An 18,807-nucleotide genomic window follows, 5' to 3' on the forward strand; every position below is an offset into this window, starting at 1 on the left:
CAGAGAACACCAAGATTTTCAAATTCGCCACTGGCACCCTGTGCTCTTCACAGATGAAAGCAGGTTCACACTGCACACGTGACAGATGTGACAGTCTGGAGACGTCGTGGAGAATGTTCTGCTGCCTGCAACATCCTCCTGCATGACCGGTTTGGCGATGGGTCAGTCATGGTGTGGGGTGGCATTTCTTTGGGGGGCCGCACAGCCATCCATGTGCTCGCCAAAGGTAGCCTGACTGCCATTAGGTACCGAGATGAGATCCTCAGACCCCTTGTGAAACTATATGCTGGTGAGGTTGGCCCTGGGTTCCTCCTAATGCAAGACAATGCTAGACCTCATGTGGCTGGAGTGTGTCAGCAGAAGGCATTGATGCTATGGACCTGCCCGCCCGTTCTCCAGACCTGAATCCAATTGAGCACATCTGGGACATCATGTCTCGCTCCATCCACCAAAGCCACGTTGCACCACAGACTGTCCAGGAGTTGGCGGATGCTTTGTCCAGGTCTGGGAGGAGATCCCTCAGGAGACCATCCGCCACCTCATCAGGAGCATGCCCAGGCGTTGTAGGGAGGTAATACAGGCACGTGGAGGCCACACACACTACGGAACCTCATTTTGACTTGTTTTAAGGACATTACATCAAAGTTGGATCAGCCTGTAGTGTGGTTTTCCACTTTAATTTTGAGTGTGACTTCAAATCCAGACCTCCATGGGTTGATAAATTTGATTTCCATTGATAATTTTTGTGTGATTTTGTTGTCAGCACATTCAACTATGTAAAGAAAAAAGTATTTAATAAGAATATTTCATTCATTCAGATCTAGGATGTGTTATTTTAGTGTTCCTTTTATTTTTTTGAGCAGTGTATGTCAAAAAATATATATTTGATTTTTTCTGCATATCTAAGCATACATCTTGAGCTGTCTGTATCCTCCTGACTGGTGTTTTTTTTTTACCAAAACTACATAAAATCTGTGTAACAGAAAGGAATATGTACATCAGTAGATATCAGTACATTTAGTTATTGCATGCTTTTCTAAAGTCTACCAACCTTGCCAGTAGGCATGCCAACTAAGATAGTTAGACAAGCTAGTGAATCTAACTTAATTGATACCTTGACATGGCTTCTTGGTAGCTAACATTAGTTATGAGGTTGGGAGATTGGGAACCTAAATGGGCTTTCATAACATTGCAAGGTGACGAGCAGTATTACAGAGAAACAAAACCAAAAAAATATAATTGTAAATTATTATTGTTACAGGACAAATCTAAGGGGGCATGTCTCCCTGTGCCCCCTATGGGCATGATGCCTCTGCGTACAGTAACCCAAAAAGGTTGGGAACCTACGTTTTGGGTTGGTGGAGACTGTTCCCTTACAAAAAAATATTGCAGTCAGAGTGCAGTATAACTACAGTTAGAGTGCAGTATACCGTAACTGCAGTTTGCTGAAAATACTGCATCCAAAATAACACTTTTTTTTTTACAGCAGTAATTTTGCAGTGTAACTGCAGTTAGAGTGCAGTTCAACTGCAGTAAGTACACTGCAGTTATTCTACAATTACTGCATCCAAAATACCACAGATGACTGCAGATTCTGCACTTTTACTGCAGTTTCAAAACGGCAATCTTTTTTTGTAAGGGTTGCGTTTCACTGCCATCTACTGGCAGGAGAGGCTTCTTTAATGAGTAAAGCCAGTGTGTCTATGTATGAGGATGACTCAACACTATACATGTCAGCTTCAACAGCGACTGAAATGACTGCAACACTTAACTAAGAGCTGCAGTTAGTTTCAGAGTGGGTGGCAAGGATTAAGTTAGACCTAAATATTTCTAAAACTAAAAGCATTGTATTTGGGAAAAATCATTCACTAAACCATAAACCTAAACTAAATATTGTAATAAATCATGTGGAAATTGAGCAAGTTGTAGTGACCAAACTGCTTGGAGTAACACTAGATTGTAAACTGTCACAGTCAAAACATATTGATACAACAGTAGCTAAGATGGGGAGAAGTCTGTCCATAATAAAGCGCTACTCTACCTTCTTAACAAGGCAGGTCCTTATCAACAAGGCAGGTCCTACAGGCTCTAGTTTTGTCACGCCTGGACTATTGTTCAGTCATGTGGTCAGGTGCAACAAAAAGGGACTAAGGAAAATTGCAATTGGCTCGGAACAGGGCAGCATGGCTGGTCCTTGGATGTACACAGAGAGCTAATATTAATAATATGCATGTCAATCTCTCCTGGCTCAAAGTGGAGGAGAGATTGACTTCATCACTACTTGTATTTATGAGAGGTATTGACATGTTGAATGCACCGAGTTGTAGCTGTCTGTTTGAACTACTGGCACACAAGCTAAGACACCCATGCATACCCCACAAGACATGCCACAAGAGGTCTCTTCACAGTCCCCAAATCCAGAACAGACTATGGGAGGCGCACAGTACTACATAGAGCCATGACTACATGGAACTCTATTCCACATCAAGTAACTAAAGCAAGCAGTAAAATTTGATTAAAAAAGCAGAAAAGCAGATACAAATACACCTTATGGAACAGCGGGGACTGTGAAGCAGCAACACAAACATAGGCACAGACACATGCATACACACATGTACACGTGGATTTTGTACTATTGTACCGGTGGAGAAGAGACATTGTGAATGTATAGTAATGTAATGTATAAACTGCCTTAATTTGAATGGACCGCAGGAAGAGTAGCAGCAGCTAATGGGGATCCATAATAAATACAACACGGTGTTCGTACTGTCGATTTTGGCTTTGCGCATGCTCAATAATATCTAGTGGTTATAATCCCCGTGAAAGAACGAGTTCGAGGCGGAAAATTACTTCTCTCTTTGATCTGAATTATTCCGTATTAACGGAGGTCTGCCATAATGCGACGTTTCGGTTCTGTGCAGCAAAAGATATCTTGTGTGTTTTTGACTGAGGTGAAAGAGGAACAATCCAGAAAACGCGAATGTCAAGTGAGTATGAGTTGCTGCAGATAGCAGCTAACGTTAGATCGCTAACGTGCGTTGCTAGCTAGTTAGGTAAAATAACAGGTAAAATAACTCAAATTAACAGTTAGAATATATCCTAAATACTACTGTATACATTAATGGTTTTGTAGATTAATGTTGTATTTGTTTTCCTAATAGTTACGTTTTGTTATGATTCTTACTCTGCACAATAGTTAGGTGGATACTAAGCTAATGCTAAATAGCTAATATGTCAACACAGCAGCAGTTTATTGGTTAGTGATGCAGTCTGATGTTACCCCATTGAATGAAAACCAGAGCCATGTTTAGTACGAAAACGTGGAACGTTGCAGATAGAAATGCTAAAGCTGACGTGATTTAATATTATATATAGCAAAGAGATGTTTGCTCTAGCTACATCATACATTTCTATCAACGTTGTCCTGCTGAACGCGGCCCAGTTGAGCTCTTGAAATGTGTCCACTGTAAGGGTGATTTCACCATCTTCTCTCTTTTGTGGCACCAATATGAGGGGTTATGGCAGGGGAAACGGTGTTCCAGAATAAACGGCTTTATTCTGTTACCAATTATATTTACATGTTCATAGTATCTTCTGATTACAATTATTATCTCATCTTTTAACTAAATGCAATCTATTAACCTCCAAAATGTAAGTTAGTATATCTAGCTGTCTGAACACATTCTGATCGAATGGCTTGTCTTGCACAAGGTAAAAACCCAGAGTGGATTGTTAGAAAAAGATATTGGTAACTTTCTAAACCTAGCAATGTGAAGGCAAGGAGAACTCAAATCACAAAATAGGTGAAAGGAACAGGCAAGGGAGTTGAGTCCTCATTCAAAGGCAAGGGAAGTGTGAATACAAAGAGAACAGTTATTTAGCTTTTTTTTTTTACCCCAGAGTTAGAGGAATATATGTGAAAACACCATAAGATGCACATATCTTTATGTATATTCTATGACAACAAACACATTTCAATTGATATGGCACAATACAACAAAATATGACCATAGTTTTTAGGTTATGATTGATATATATATTTTTTTAGCAACTTTGATTTACCGGTAGCTGCTAAAAAAAGACAGTCAGGAAACTATGCAGGAAATCTTTGCCATAATGATATGTCCCTCTTCTTTATCTTTTTTTCTAACAGCAATTTCAGGTTGTAGCCACTGAAAATGTGAACCCTATAGCACTGGAATCGAATATTGACTCTGCACTTGCCACAGAAAAGCTGGATGGCACCTGCTGCTATGTTTCAATTTATAAAGGTGAGCGTTGAACTGCATAAATGAACACTGCATAAATTAAAATTGCAGTCCACACACCTGGGCCTTTATACCCTCGTTATGGAAAAAATGGAGCTCCCCCAATGAAATGTCTACACTGTAAATGGTTTCTTTCTTTTCCAGGGCAATCATACCTCTGGGCTCGACTAGATCGGAAGCCCACCAAGCAGGCAGACAAGAGGTTCAAGAAGCATCAGTATTCCCACAAAAGTTACAAAGGTTTCACGTGGAATGTGAAAGAAGACTTTAAGACGGTTCCAGAGTCTTGGGTCCCGGCACACAGAGTTCAGCACCACAATGGACAGCCTGTACCAGATGACCACGGACACATCCCAGGTGGGACACTATATATGGACTCACTCCTCGAGCTGGTTTCCCGGACATTGATTAACTAAAAGGCCTGTCACTCGCTTTTCACTATTTTCTATTTACAAACGGTATGTCCTTTAAATGGAAACTAAAATACTGATTGTACTTTTTCAATGTATGTTTAGGTTGGGTTCCAGTGGAGAAAGACAACAAGCAGTACTGTTGGCACTCGTCTGTTGTGGACTATGATGCTGGTGTAGCGCTGGTTCTGAGGCCCAGTGCTGAGAAGGAAGACCTGCTAGAGATCACCATGGTACCACTGGCTGATCTCCTGGAGCAAACCCTGGAGCTTATTGGAACCAACGTCAATGGGAACCCATATGGTAAATGTGACATACAGTCCAAGTCCTCCACTGTACATGCATTTCTGAACGTGGCCTTTTAGCAAGATCATCTAAATATTGTGTCATTTCTGACAGGGTTGGGAAGTAAAAAGCAGCCTGTCCACGTCCTGGTTGCCCATGGGAGTGTACACATCAGGAACCCTCCCCCAGTGGACTACCAGCAGTTGTGTTCCTGGTTCCAGGACAGCCAGGAGGGCCGTGTTGAGGGCATCGTCTGGCACTGTAATGACGGGACACTGGTCAAGGTAAGCGCTCTAGAACCCATCAGAGGCTCCTATTATGCAATTAAATTGAGATTTGGACTGTGGTATGTCTTCAGATTTTCTTTGTTAGTTTTCTTTCATCACATCATAATGAAATTATGAAAAGTGTGTTATTTTGTTACCTCCAGGTCAGAAGCTTTGACATTTAAGTGGTAAAACCAGTGTTTGTTTGTAGCTCCATCGTCATCACCTGGGGCTGAGATGGCCGGATGGCGACACCATCCTGAACGCTCGGCCTGTGGTCGTCCACGTCGACGGGACCATACGAGAGTATGACATCACCAGCAAGGACTTGTTTACATCTCTATCCCAGTTAAACGGACATCGCTTCAGCAGACTGCAGGACATCCAGTTTGACCCTTAACCTTTATTTAACCAGGAAGTCCTATTTAGGTCAGAAGACCTTAATCCCTAAATCCACCAGGAGCTGCCCGAAGTCTTAAACATTCCTGTCAGTGGGGTCGGTCAGGCTCACTTGGGGTAATAATGTCTCATAGTGATTATGTGAAGGTCTATGTCCTTAATGTTGGAAATGTGTGATAGCAGTGCAGCAATGGCAGCTTTCTGTATTATCACTTTCATTCATCCATCCCATTTATTTTTCCCATAGGGATTTTACCCTATGACAGACATTAAAAAAAAAAAATTAACCTTTATTTTACTAGGCAAGTCAGTTAAGAACAAATTCTTATTTTCAATGACAGCCTAGGAACAGTGGGTTAACTGCCTGTTCAGTGGCAGAATGACAGATTTGTACCTTGTCAGCTCGGGGATTTGAACTTGCAACCTTTCGGTCCAACGCTCTAACCACTAGGCTACTCTGCCACCCCACAATGTCAGTATACAACAAGTTATTGCTCACGTATACCCTGTAATCATATAGCATTAGAAAGCTTAGATTCACAGCTATCCATCAGATACATTCTCGCAATGTTCAGGTCAACAGAATTTTGACCTCTATGGTATATATATATATAAAATTAGATGGACCTGTATAAATTGCTTTAAAAAGGAAATCTGCATACATTTAAAACTTTGTTTAACAAGTCATGAAATTACATTTCAAATTATATATAATATTACCTACTTTGAATGCGCTAGCTTAAACTATTGTAAAAATAAAATCACCCATATTGTGCCATTGACATTAGAACGTTTTAAGCTTAACCATTGAATTACATGTAATGGGGCAGCTACGCTTTTGGATTGTAACTTCGGTGATAGGAACACCATATTTCACACGCTCAGCTAGAACATGGTTTAAAAAATATTTGTAGATACAGGGCCACTACAGCATTAACCCCACTGAAGCCTTTTTCCAATATGGCTGCCAAACAACTCAATTGGGTGTTATCGGATACATTTTGCATTACCATACCTGTATGGAATATAATTGTATTAGAATACATCTTGATTTAGACCAACTATGTGTAATGGTTTGCTGCTCTCATCATCCAGATATTAGGTTAAAATGTATTGGCATTCCTATGGAATTTTACATTGTAATGTATGTAAAAAGTTTCCAGTCCTCTGTTAATGAAAACAGTTTATATAATTTATCAGCTCACATCCATGTCTATTCACATGTACATATCCATGTTTGAAGATTAAATATAGCAATTACTGATCATAACAGCTTCTTGGGCATATTCTAACCACAATTATGTCAAGTCATTTAACATTGTTATATGTTATAAGCACACCTGGCTAATTTGGTTGTGTATTCTACATCACTAAGAACATTTCAAGATATTGTTGGGAATAATAAAAAAAAATACAGGTATGGTAATGCAACATTTATCCAATAAGACCCTTTTTAGTTGTTTGGTGGCCATGTTGGGGGAAAAAATGATGTGGGCTTCATGCGTGAATCCTGTGATGGTCCTGAACACTCTAAGAATGTCTCTGATGGAACGCAGAGAAAGCTACCATTGCTGTACTACTATCACACATTTTCTAACTCGAGGGACAGACCTTAAAAAGAAATCACTGAGATGTCGTCACCACAAGAGAGCCTGACGGCCCAGATTTAGGGGCCTTGCTCCAGGACTGTAAGCTTTCATACTGTATTACCATTAGTATGGTTGAACCAGACTAAATAGTGGGGTCACCAGTGAAACAATGGTGAGTGCAGTGTTCAATCTGGTTTAACCTGGCTATATGTCTTCCAATATGAACCTGCCCAATAAAAAGCCTGTAAATATATTGAATATGTGTAGCCTAAGTATTATGTAAATGTACATATATTTTGACCAAATATCTATTTCAAAAGCTATTCCAAATTGTTTTTGCCCTTAAATTAAAAGCACAGTTTGGCCACTGATGTACACATATGCACATTAAATGTGCTTTATTGATAGAAGTAACGCAATAGAAAACATATCAAACACAATCTAACCAACATACTGTGCCTTCAGAAAGTATTCACATCCCTTAACTTTTTACACATTTTGTGTTGCAGCCTGAATTTAAAATTGATTAAATTTAGATTTTGTGTCACTGGCTTACACAATACCTCAATGTCAAAGTGGAATTATGTTTTTAAATTAAAAAAGAAAAGCTGAAATGTATTAAATCATGTATTCAACCCCTTTGTTATGGAAAAAAAGTTAAGAAAACTTTATGTTACATAAGTTGAATAGATTTTTTTCGAACATGATTTTTGATTTACTACCTCATCTCGGTACCCCACAGGTCTAATTATCTGTAATGTCCCTTAGTTGAGAAGTTAATTTTTTAATATTTTATTTGTCCCTTTTCTCTCCAAAACAAACACTAACCAAATCTCTTCTGCCCAGACATGCATGCTCACATCCCCATTCCCAGTGCCTGCATCATCACTTGCCACCTGGGTCTAAATTGCACCAATTTGTTATTCTCAGTCACCCATGCTATTTCAATAATAGATCATTAGATTTGTCCATTGTGTCAATGATGGCGGATTGATTTACTTCCAAGTTTAAAAAATAAAAGTGATGGGAAAATAATCATCCAGCACATTGGGTATCTCACAATACCCCCATATGTCATGTCTTGAAATATGCAGACAGATGTAATTAAAGCAAGTTTAAGTTGTAATACTTCTGATAGCTAACTTTCTAGTACCCCCCCAGCAATGACATTGAGCAGCGAATTTCAAACACAGATTCAACCGGGAAAAAAAGGCACCTATTGATGGGTAAAAAATAAAAAAGCAGACATGAATATCCCTTTGAGAATGGTGAAGTTATTAATTACACTTTGGATGATGTATCAATACACCCAGTCACTACAAAGATACAGGGATCCTTCCTAATTAAGTTGCCAGAGAGGAAGGAAATGGGTATGCTTGCCATTGGCAAGGACGAGGGAGTTTCTTAGGATAAAAATAAACAGAATAGAGCTAAGCACATGCAGAATCCTAGAGGAAACCCTGGTTCAGTCTGCTTTCCAACACACTGGGAGACAAATTCACCTTTCAGCAGGACAATAATCTAAAACACAAGGCGAAATTTACATTGGAGTTGCTTATCAAGGCATTGAATGTTCCTGAGTGGCCTAGTTACATTTTTTACTTAAATCAGCATGAAAATCTATGGCAAGACTTGAAATTGTCTATAGCAATGATCAACAACCAACTTGACAGAGTTTGAAGAATTGTAAAAACAATAATGTGCAAATATTGTACAATCCAGGTGTGCAAAGCTCTTAGAGAAGTATGCAGAAATACTCACAGCTGTAATCACTGCCAAAGGTGATTCGAAACATGTATTGATTGATTGACTCAGGGGTGTGAATACTTATGCAAATTAGATATTTATGTACTTAATTTTCAATACATTTCTAAAAACATGTTTTCACTTTGTCATGGTAAATTGTGTGTAGATGGATCAACATAAATAAAAAACATTCAGGCTGTAACACAACAAAATGTGGAATAAGGGGTATGAATATTTTCTGAAGGCACTGTATACAAATGTACAAAACTGTTTGACATGTAAAATCCCTGCTACATTGTCTGAATAAAACTGCCTCAGGAGGAGAAACACAATTACATTCAACTTCATCTTCTAGACGACATTCACATTAAAACCATATAAATACTATATATTTAAGATATTTAATGGTTTAAAAGGCACAATATCCATCCTGTGTTAGCTGATGGACACATCAGGGATATCTGCAGCTGCTACACCAAACTGTTCACACACTTTCTTCAGTTGCTCCTCCAGAACAATGTTCTTCTTCACCTCCAGATTGTAATTAAACTTCAGATCCTCAATCTCCTCAAAGAATGTCGGGTCAAAGTTCTCCAGTTCCATCTTCATCTTTTTTACTTCGGCCTGGAATCGGGAAGGTAATCAAAAATATGTTCACAGAGGAATAGATTTAAAAAAATATGTTTTTACTTTTCTATACTCAAAACAACCCAAATAGATGAGGTAATAGATCGGAGAAGTCCCAATACCTGCAAGTGTTTTTTTTCCTCGCCAGTGGCCTTCAGCAGGGCTTGTAGCTCCTCATACCCTGACGACAAAAACATGACACTTGTTGATGTGCAAATTGTGCTAGTTAGTTACTGTGCCTGTTTAGGTTCCGCATCATTCCTGAACAGTACAAGTTTTGTTTGACATCACAGAACATGCATGAACACATCAATAATGCACATCTTCCACCTTGAAGTGGATACTTGTCAAACAGGACCACTTTGCTTTTACATGTCTCACCTGGCCCAGCAGAGGTTGTCTCATACTTCTTAGTGTAGTCACTACACTTCTGTACCAGCTCTTCCTTCTCCCTCTCAAGCTGGTTATTGGTCAATCTAAAGACAAAACGGGAGACATTCCTGTGTGACTAATGGATGGCAAATCAAATGTATAATTTTCATGACCAAATTTGACCTGTTGGTGTAGTAATGGATATTACAAACATAAATGCTGTTTTCAATTTCCTTCACTTTGGTTTACATTAACATATGGTTCACACATAGCTAACACATTTTGATAATGCATTCCCATGTTAGCTATGTGTGAACCATATGTTTGTAATGCTATTGTATGCAAAGGAAATCAGGTTAGATGTATTACAAGTTTGTCTACATTGAAGAGCTGGCCTATGGGATATATTCACCTCGTTGACTGGAACTCCCTGGCGAGGACCGACTCAGTGTTTGCTGTGGTGGGAAAGTTGTTTAACAGCTTCACCTTCAGAACAAACAAAAACTGTTTTCACCACCATGAAAATAATGTAGCATAGTACTAGAATGCTACTTCATTTTCTTTATATAAACAATCTGGTTTGATTGGCCCAGAAAGACAATAGTACATCATATATGGCATTCTATTCTGTATGTAGTACACTACTTTTGAACAGAGCCCTATGAGCCGTGGTTAAAAGTATTGCACTATATAGGGAACAGGGTGCCATTTGAGGCTCAACCATTGAGAAAAATTAAGAATTTCACAGTCTACGCAACGGATCTGACGTAGCTCCATAGCTCTGATTGCATAGACTGTGAAATCACTGTGCGATTCTTAATTTTTCTGTGTGGAGCTCTTACCTGCTCCTGTAGTTGGCTGGCGACTCGCTGTGCTTTCTCCTCCCTCTCACTGGCCTCTCGCAGCTGCAGCCTGAGCTCTGAGAGACTGGAGTTCTTCTGGCTGATGTCCTGCTCCAGTGCTTTCATCTTACTCTCAAACATCCTGAAGGGAGGGAAACCAACCCCTTTTCAGTCAGCTATCTAGTTTCAAGACACCCCACGGTAGTCTACGTTGGCTTGGTATTCTACCAGATCTAGATGTTTGTTCTTTAGCTCAGTGGTTCCCAAACTGTCAGTTGGGAACCCACTTGTAGGTTGTGGCAGGGGTCCATGCAGGTCGCGGGATAAAACATGTTGTGCATTGCAATTTTTTGAACAGTACCAGTCAAAAGTTTGGACACACCTCATTCCAGGGTTTTTCTTATTTTGTACATTGTGGAATAATAGTGAAGACATCAAAACTATGAAATAATACATGGAATCATGTAGTAACCAAAAAAGTGTTAAATTCTTCAAAGTAGCCACCCTTTGCCTTGATGACAGCTTTGCACACTCTTGGCAGTCTCTCAACCAGCTTCATGAGGTAGTCACCTGGAATGCATTTCAATTAACAGGTGTGCTTTGTTTTTAATTTGTGGAATTTCTTTCCTTCTTAATGAATTTGAGCCAGTTGTGTTGTGACAAGGTAGGGGTGGTATACAGAATATAGCCCTATTTGGTAAAAGACCAAGTCCATATTATGGCAAGAACAGCTCAAATAAGCAAAGAAAAACAACAGTCCATCATTACTTTAAGGCACGAATGCCAGTCAATCCGGAAAATTGAAGAGGCGACTCCGGGATGCTGGTCTTCTAGGCAGAGTTGCAAAAAAAAAGCCATATCTCAGACTGGCCAATAAAAACAAAATATTAAGATGAGCAAAAGAACACAGACACTGGACAGAGGAACTCTGCATAGAAGGCCAGCATTCCTGAGTCGCCTCTTCACTGTTGACGTTGAGGCTGTTGTTTTGTGGGTACTATTTAATGAAGCTTCCAGTTGAGGACTTGTGAGGCATCTGTTTCTCAAACTAGACACTCTAATGTACTTGTCCTCTTGCTCAGTTGTGCACCGGGGCCTCCCACTCTTTCTATTCTGGCTAGAGCCAGTTGGCGCTGTTCTGTAAAGGGAGTAGTACACAGTGTTGTACGAGATCTTCAGTTTCTTGGCAATTTCTCGCATGGAATAGCCTTCATTTCTCAGAACAAGAATAGACTGACGAGTTTCAGAAGAAAGTTCTTTGTTTCTGGACATTTTGAGCCTGTAATCGAACCCACAAATGCTGATACTCCAGATAGTTTAAAGACGGCCACTTTTATTGCTTCTTTATTGCTTCTTTGCTTCGTTTCCAGCTATAATAGTCATTCACAATGTCTACACTGTATTTCTGATCAATTTTATGTTATTTTAAATGGACAAAAAATGTGATTTTCTTTCAAAAACAAGGACATTTCTACGTGACTCCAAACTTTTGAAAGGTAGCGTATATATTTTTAAATAATAGCCTATAATCTTGGAGAACTTACAATCAACAAAAGAAACACTAGACAATCAGGTCCCCATTGATTTTGCTATAATGTTTGAGCATAAACACACCATTAACCATGGTAAAATGTGTAGAATTGCAGGAAATTAGCTTAACGACAACATTTTCTGCTGCCAAGATTATCTATTTTTTTACTTATTCTATGTATGTTTTTTCACAGCTCAACCCTTATGGTAGGTCGTGACTCAAAAGACACCTCAATTGGCGGGTCACGAAACAAAGATTTAGAACCCCTGCTTTAGCTTATACATTAAGTAGTTACAGTCCAAGAAACAGGGTGAGTGGTTGACTTCGTTAATTTCAACGGATCCCTCACCTTGTTACCACAGTGGCCTTCCAGGTCTTACTTTCGAACCCCTCAGGGATGACCCTGGACTGGGCTGCCACTAGCTGTTGTCTGGCCTCCTCCAGCTCAGCCTCCAGCTTCTCATTGGTCATCTCTAGACTGGTCTTGGCCATCCTCAGCCTCTCCGTAGCCTCAGTCTCCTGCAACACATTTTTTTAAATGAGTCCTGAGACTTGACTAAATGTTGTAACTATGCATCCCATGAAAAGGGGATGGGGCGGAACACATACCCTTTTAATCTCTTTCTGTAAATGTTCGTTTTCTATCACAATTTTCTCCACTCCTTTGGTTTTGGTCTCTAGTCTGGAGCTCAGCTGTGTTTCTGTGTTTCTCTTGAGCTTCTCGTAATCATTCTAGGGAAGACGGAGAGCCAGAGGACAAAATACATTTTAAAAACATTTGAACTTGAACAGCATAACCTTTGAGCAGTTTTGAAGGGCTATAAGAGCTCCACTGGTTGTTAAACATGTAATAGGACATCTCATGCCCTATTACACAAGTAGTTAAACTAGAGTTCACTTTGAGTTTTTCATGCTTGCGTTCCAGAGCTGTGAGCTGTTCCTGACTCAGTGCTGCTGGAGTTTTCTTCAGCGTCTCGTTCTCCCTCTGCACCCTATCCACCACCCTCTTCATCAGCCCGATGGTCTTCTCCAACTCTGGCACAGTTTTACCGCTGCGACCCGCCTACAGTGGACAGGAAAGTGTTTCATTCAGTCGTGTGATCCAGTTGTTTTATAATACACTGTTACTAGATGGTTAAATTGACTGTAAAGTGAGAACCTCTCTACGAGCCATGTCAGTAAAACAAGAGTGAAAACAGACAGGTGGATAGAGTAGAATTACAGCCTGACCACATGGGAATATGACATCTGTATACACCGAGTTTACAAAACATTAAGAACACCTTCCTAATATTGTGTTGCTCATCTTCATCTCTACACTGATTGAAGTGGATTTAACAAGAGACATCAATAAAGGATCATAGTTCTTACCTGGATTCACCTGGTCAGTCTGTGTCATGGAAAGAGTCTTTGGTCTATGTATGTTTTTTCACCGTTTAACCCTTATGGTAGGTCGTGACTCAAAAGACACAATTGACGGGTCACAAAACAAAGATTTAGAACCCCTGCTCTAGCTTATACATTAAGTAGTTACATGGCCAGTCTAAGTCATAGAAAACACAATTATTGATTGTATGTTTGTTTATTCCATGTGTAACTCTGTTGTTGTATGTGTTGAACTGCTTTGCTTTATCTTAGCCAGCTCGCAGTTGTAAATGAGAACTTGTTCTCAACCTGGTTAAATAAAGGTGAAATAAAATGTAAAAAAAGAGCAGGTATTCTAAATGTTTTGTATACTCAGTGTAGATACATAGTCACCAGCGTACACAAGCAGGCATTAAAGGACAACAAAAAAATCCCATTATTGAATCTTTTTCAGTCAAAAAATTCCATGGCAAACCTTTTGGCTCTGGAGCCACATCAGGATTTTGAAATTTAACGGACTGCCTTTTTTTAAATGACTGATTTGTTTGTCTAAATGGGTTTACGGGCCAGAAAAAAGGGCAGTTATTTGAAAATATATATAAATATTAACCCTAAATAATAACCCCCCACTAAAAAATATTATTTTAGACTCAAACCTAATGCGTTATCCATATGACTAAAATCCATCACAGAGACTGAGAACTTTAACCCCTGCACAAGACTAGGATTGACCTACCCCACGGACGTGGCCCAGTTTTTTCTCCACCTCCGCCTTTTCCTTCTTCAGAACGTTGTACATCTCTTTGAGGTCTGCAACTTGGTCCTATCAGTAAAGTAGACAGGGTATCATTGGATAAGCTGGAAAACAAACATCTCTGGCAGGTCTTAACAGACCAAAGGTCTTAAAATCCACCTATCCACTGAGGTCTTAACCGGTTGCTTGAACTTAGTTCCAGGGCTTAAGTTATTGGGCTTCAAGGCCCCAGTTGAAAGGGAGCTAATGATCTGCAGCTATGTTTTTATTCAAATCCCCCCCCCCATAATGTATCTACCATACCTTTAGTCTGGGTAGGTCGTTGTTGGCCTGTTCCAGTTGAAAGCAGAGCTCCAGCTTCTCGGAGGAAAGCTTTAAGTTCTCTCTCTGAAGCTCGTACTCTTTCTGCGAGGGGGTGCCTGATGTCTAGAAGAAAGAAATAACAGCCGTCACGCTTACGCAATCAGAATGTGACAAAGCACAAAAATAACAATTTATTAGGAGAGAAGAGGGAAGAGATGAAGGGAGCAAAGAAAGGAAGTGTAAGGTGGTGACCACATGGATTAACATACAAAAACGTAGCGCCTAGGACTGGAAGGAGGTACTATACACAGGGTTTGGCCGGGGTAGGCCGTCATTGTAAATAAGAATTTGTCCTTAACTGACATGCCTAGTTAAAATAAAGGTAAAAAAGCCTATCAAGCCAAACACTACACACTTTCTGCTAGCTCAAACACTGCACTAGCATCTTGTCAGGGTGGAAGCCAGGGGCAGCCTTTGGTACCTTATGAGTTTTGGGAGACATAGGTTTGAGCTTTTGTCTTATCTTCTCAATATCATTGGTAATGACCTCAAGCTCGGCACCACGGGTACTCTCCGAAACAAACTCACGCTTCCTGTCTGTGACATCGTCAATGTCGAGTTCCTTGATGACAAAACTGTCAGGGTCAGCGATGACCTCCATTATGAAGTCCTCTTCTTTCCTGACTTTTCCTCCACTGTCCCACTTAATTTCCATCTCCACCTCCATCTCTGTCTCCCCCTGTATCCTCTGCATTATCTGTATCCATCACACTACTTGACTGCTGTCACCTCTCCATGCTCAGATGCAGGTTTCGCTGACTCAAACCTCTCAGAGGTTGATGGCTCATTCTGGATTTAGGAGGTTTGGATTGCAGAAATAGAATGAATAGAAAGAATGTCCACATTCAAGTAAACTATGGCATAATGGGTGGACTGGTGGCCATTGCGAGTGTACACATAGGAGCAAAGCAGGAAGTAAAAATAATGGAAGAAAAAAGGAAGTGTACGGTGCACTTTTTATTTAATGTCCTGCTTTGCTCCTATGTGTACTCATCAACATGTGCTGTATTATGTTGATTATACTCAACTGACATTACAAAAATTCCATTATATTGCATGAGCCACATCAGTTAACATAATTTGAAGGAACATTCTATATTACAATGGAAATTATTGCATCACAATACCAGGCAGCCAGTGCGAGTGTACCAATAGAGGTTCCAAGCCTGTTCTATTCATTCTATTTCTATGGTTTGGGTACACTCAAATCCAGCACAGTGTCACTTGTGGAATCCTGTCTGACAATGAGATTCTCCTCTGTGGTTATGTCCACTAGTTCAGCAACAGCCACCTCATTGACATTCTCTGACTCTGCGCCACTTTTTTCCAGGTTCTCCTGCTTGGACTCTCTGTCGGTCTCTTTTGTTTCCCCATCTGTATCTTCAGTCTGTTCTTCATGTCCTCCCTCTCCAGTCTCATCTGTTCTTTCCTGTTCTCCACCCTCGGCTCTGCTTGGTTTCTCTGTCTGCTCGGTCTCAGGTACACAGTCATTTGTTCCATCAAAGACTGTCTGGGTTTCTTTCTGTTCTTGGTTTGGGTGTAGTGCCCCCTCCTTGTTGGCTGACGTGCCATCTCTCTGACAGGCTACACTGTCATTGGCTAAGAAGGTCAGGACCCTCTTTTTCTCATGTACGTCACCAACATCAAACGTCAGCGAACGAAGCTCTTTCAAGGACACGGATGGGGAGACCAAACTTCTCCCCTTCTTCAAGTGCATCAAATGGGATTAAGGAGTGGGTGAAAGAGAGAAGTAGAAAAGAGAATAAAGAAAGTGTAGAAACCTAATGACTTAAATATGAAATTAATGCAAACATATGTACATAGTGAGATGAAAGACAGTCGGTAATATTTGTAAACAGTGGTTGTCTGTTGTGTCTGAGTGAGTTTTCACAAACGTTCAACGTCAAGCCTGGCAGTTTAAGTATGTTTTTCTGTCTTGTTGTGTTTGTGTCTAAAAGGTAGTGCAGTCTCAGATCATATTTGAGTCAGTCAGTGTGTGGTCTTACAGAGGACTTCTGGCTCTCCAGGGAGTGAAGCCTGTCCTCCAGGTAGTGGTTCCTCAGGTTCATGTCCTCCATGGCAGAATCTCTGGGTAGGGCCTGCTGCTGTCTGGAATGGACAGAGAGGAAAATGTTAGTCCTACAAGGGTTGGTCTGGTTATACTGCAAACACAATACATAATAGTACTGTCAATGTGTTCCCACCATCTTATTTGTCCACCAGAAAAAGCCCTACGATTTTGAGCTTCTAAAGAAAAAGAGTTGCTATTAAACGAACCAACAGCAGCAGTTTACAATGTCTGAAACACCTACTTTATGGTGAGGATCTGTTGCTCCAGTTCAGCGTTCCTCCTCTTCAGCTCAACCAGTTCTTTCTCAGACTCCTGTGTCCTCACCCCCACCACCTGATCTGCCGTCACACCACGACCCTTCAGTTTCCTCTGCAGACCTGCCTTCTCCTGCTCCAGTCTGAACACAGAGGGACAACCAGGGACATGGCACAACGTAAGACCATATGGCTAAGGAGTATTGGAGTAAAGGACTGAGTGAGTGTTCGATATCTATTGTGTATGAGTAAGCAGGGTCATGTGCTTCTGTGAACCTTTTGTTGGTCTTGTCCGTGTGCATGTGCGTCCGTGTGTGTCAGTCAAAATGTCTGTACTTAGTATGTCTTCATGAAGTGTGTGGGATGTGTATGTTTCTTATGGTGTGTGCATGGTGTGGCTAAACCCCTTGCACCATGAATGTCTTGGTTCTAACCTGGCGTAGAGCTCCTTGAGAGTACTCAGCTGCTTAGAGACAGACTCGGTTTCCCTCTCCTTCTCCTTCAGAATGTTCCTCACTTTTTCCATCCTGGCCTGCCACTTCTTGCCCTCCTCCCACCGCACTATTTCTTCTTTATTTGTCTGCAGGATAGATAGTGTGATGATGAGGCTTGTCACACATAGGTTACTTTCAATCCTCAAATACCTTGTATTTGTGAATGTCCATGAAATACAGGAATATAATTATAGGATCTCTATGGAGATAACATGCAGTGGGACAGGGAGGGAGGGATCAAATCAAATCTGATTTGACACATGCGCTGAATACAGGTGTAAACCTTACCGTGAAATTCTTTCTTACAAGTCCTTAACCAACAATGCAGTTCAAGAAATAGAGTTAATGAAACATTTACTAAATCAACTAAAGTAAAACAAATCTAATCAATCAAAAATGTACACAATAAATGTACATAACAATAATGAGGCTATATACAGGGGGTACCAGTACAGAGTCAATGTGGAGGCTATATACAGGGGGTACCAGTACCGAGTCAATGTGGAGGCTATATACAGGGGGTACCAGTACCGAGTCAATGTGGAGGCTATATACAGGGGGTACCCGTACCGAGTCAATGTGGAGGCTATATACAGGGGGTACCAGTACCAAGTCAATGTGGAGGCTCTATACAGGGGGTACCAGTACAGAGCTAATGTGGAGGCTATATACAGGGGGTACCAGTATCGAGTCAATGTGGAGGCTATATACAGGAGGTACCGTTACCGAGTCAATGTGGATGCTTTATACAGGGGGTACCAGTACCGAGTCAATGTGGAGGCTATATGCAGGGGGTACCAGTACCGAGTCAATGTGGAGGCTATATACAGGGGGTACCGGTACCAAGTCAATGTGGAAAAACAAAGGGAGGGGACTGTCAGAGAACAGTCTATGACTAGGGTGACTGGAGTCTTTGACAATTTTTTGGGCCTTCCTCTGACACCACCTACTATATAGGTCCTGGATAGAGGTCGACCGATTAATCGGAATGGCCGATTAATTAGGGCCGATTTTAAGTTTTCATAACAATCGGAAATCGGTATTTTTGGGCGCAAATTTTTTAATATATTTATATTTATTTTATACCTTTATTTACCTAGGCAAGTCAGTTAAGAACACATTCTTATTTTCAATGACAGCCTAGGAACGGTGGGTTAACTGCCTTGTTCAG

At 40.6% G+C, this 18,807-nt stretch overlaps 2 protein-coding genes across 5 annotated transcripts in view; one reads left to right on the forward strand and one right to left on the reverse strand.

Moving 5' to 3' along the window:
• The first annotated feature begins 2,795 nt into the window (after window positions 1-2,795).
• On the forward strand, window positions 2,796-7,475 carry rlig1 (RNA 5'-phosphate and 3'-OH ligase 1). Its single transcript, XM_064929339.1, has 6 exons — window positions 2,796-2,987; window positions 4,154-4,271; window positions 4,413-4,625; window positions 4,784-4,981; window positions 5,078-5,247; window positions 5,441-7,475. Exons 1-6 carry the CDS (start codon window positions 2,898-2,900, stop codon window positions 5,627-5,629), a joined length of 978 nt encoding a protein of 325 aa, XP_064785411.1. The 5' UTR covers window positions 2,796-2,897; the 3' UTR covers window positions 5,630-7,475.
• Window positions 7,476-7,590: 115 nt separating this feature from the next.
• The window catches only part of cep290 (centrosomal protein 290), a 67,579-nt gene continuing 56,362 nt past the window's right edge, over window positions 7,591-18,807 (reverse strand). For all 4 annotated transcript variants that reach the window (XM_064929336.1, XM_064929337.1, XM_064929335.1 and 1 more), the window contains 13 exons: window positions 17,577-17,722; window positions 17,130-17,285; window positions 16,824-16,926; window positions 14,758-14,880; window positions 14,437-14,523; window positions 13,234-13,398; window positions 12,945-13,067; window positions 12,685-12,854; window positions 10,805-10,946; window positions 10,375-10,448; window positions 9,972-10,066; window positions 9,713-9,771; window positions 7,591-9,587 (listed from right to left, as the gene is read on the reverse strand). In XM_064929336.1, the coding sequence (XP_064785408.1) occupies window positions 9,399-9,587; window positions 9,713-9,771; window positions 9,972-10,066; window positions 10,375-10,448; window positions 10,805-10,946; window positions 12,685-12,854; window positions 12,945-13,067; window positions 13,234-13,398; window positions 14,437-14,523; window positions 14,758-14,880; window positions 16,824-16,926; window positions 17,130-17,285; window positions 17,577-17,722 (1,632 nt within the window). In that variant the 3' untranslated portion in view covers window positions 7,591-9,398. The remainder of the gene's footprint in view (window positions 9,588-9,712; window positions 9,772-9,971; window positions 10,067-10,374; window positions 10,449-10,804; window positions 10,947-12,684; window positions 12,855-12,944; window positions 13,068-13,233; window positions 13,399-14,436; window positions 14,524-14,757; window positions 14,881-16,823; window positions 16,927-17,129; window positions 17,286-17,576; window positions 17,723-18,807) is intronic.

This window comes from Oncorhynchus masou, chromosome 22 (assembly GCF_036934945.1).
Source record: "Oncorhynchus masou masou isolate Uvic2021 chromosome 22, UVic_Omas_1.1, whole genome shotgun sequence".
NCBI lineage: Eukaryota > Metazoa > Chordata > Actinopteri > Salmoniformes > Salmonidae > Oncorhynchus > Oncorhynchus masou.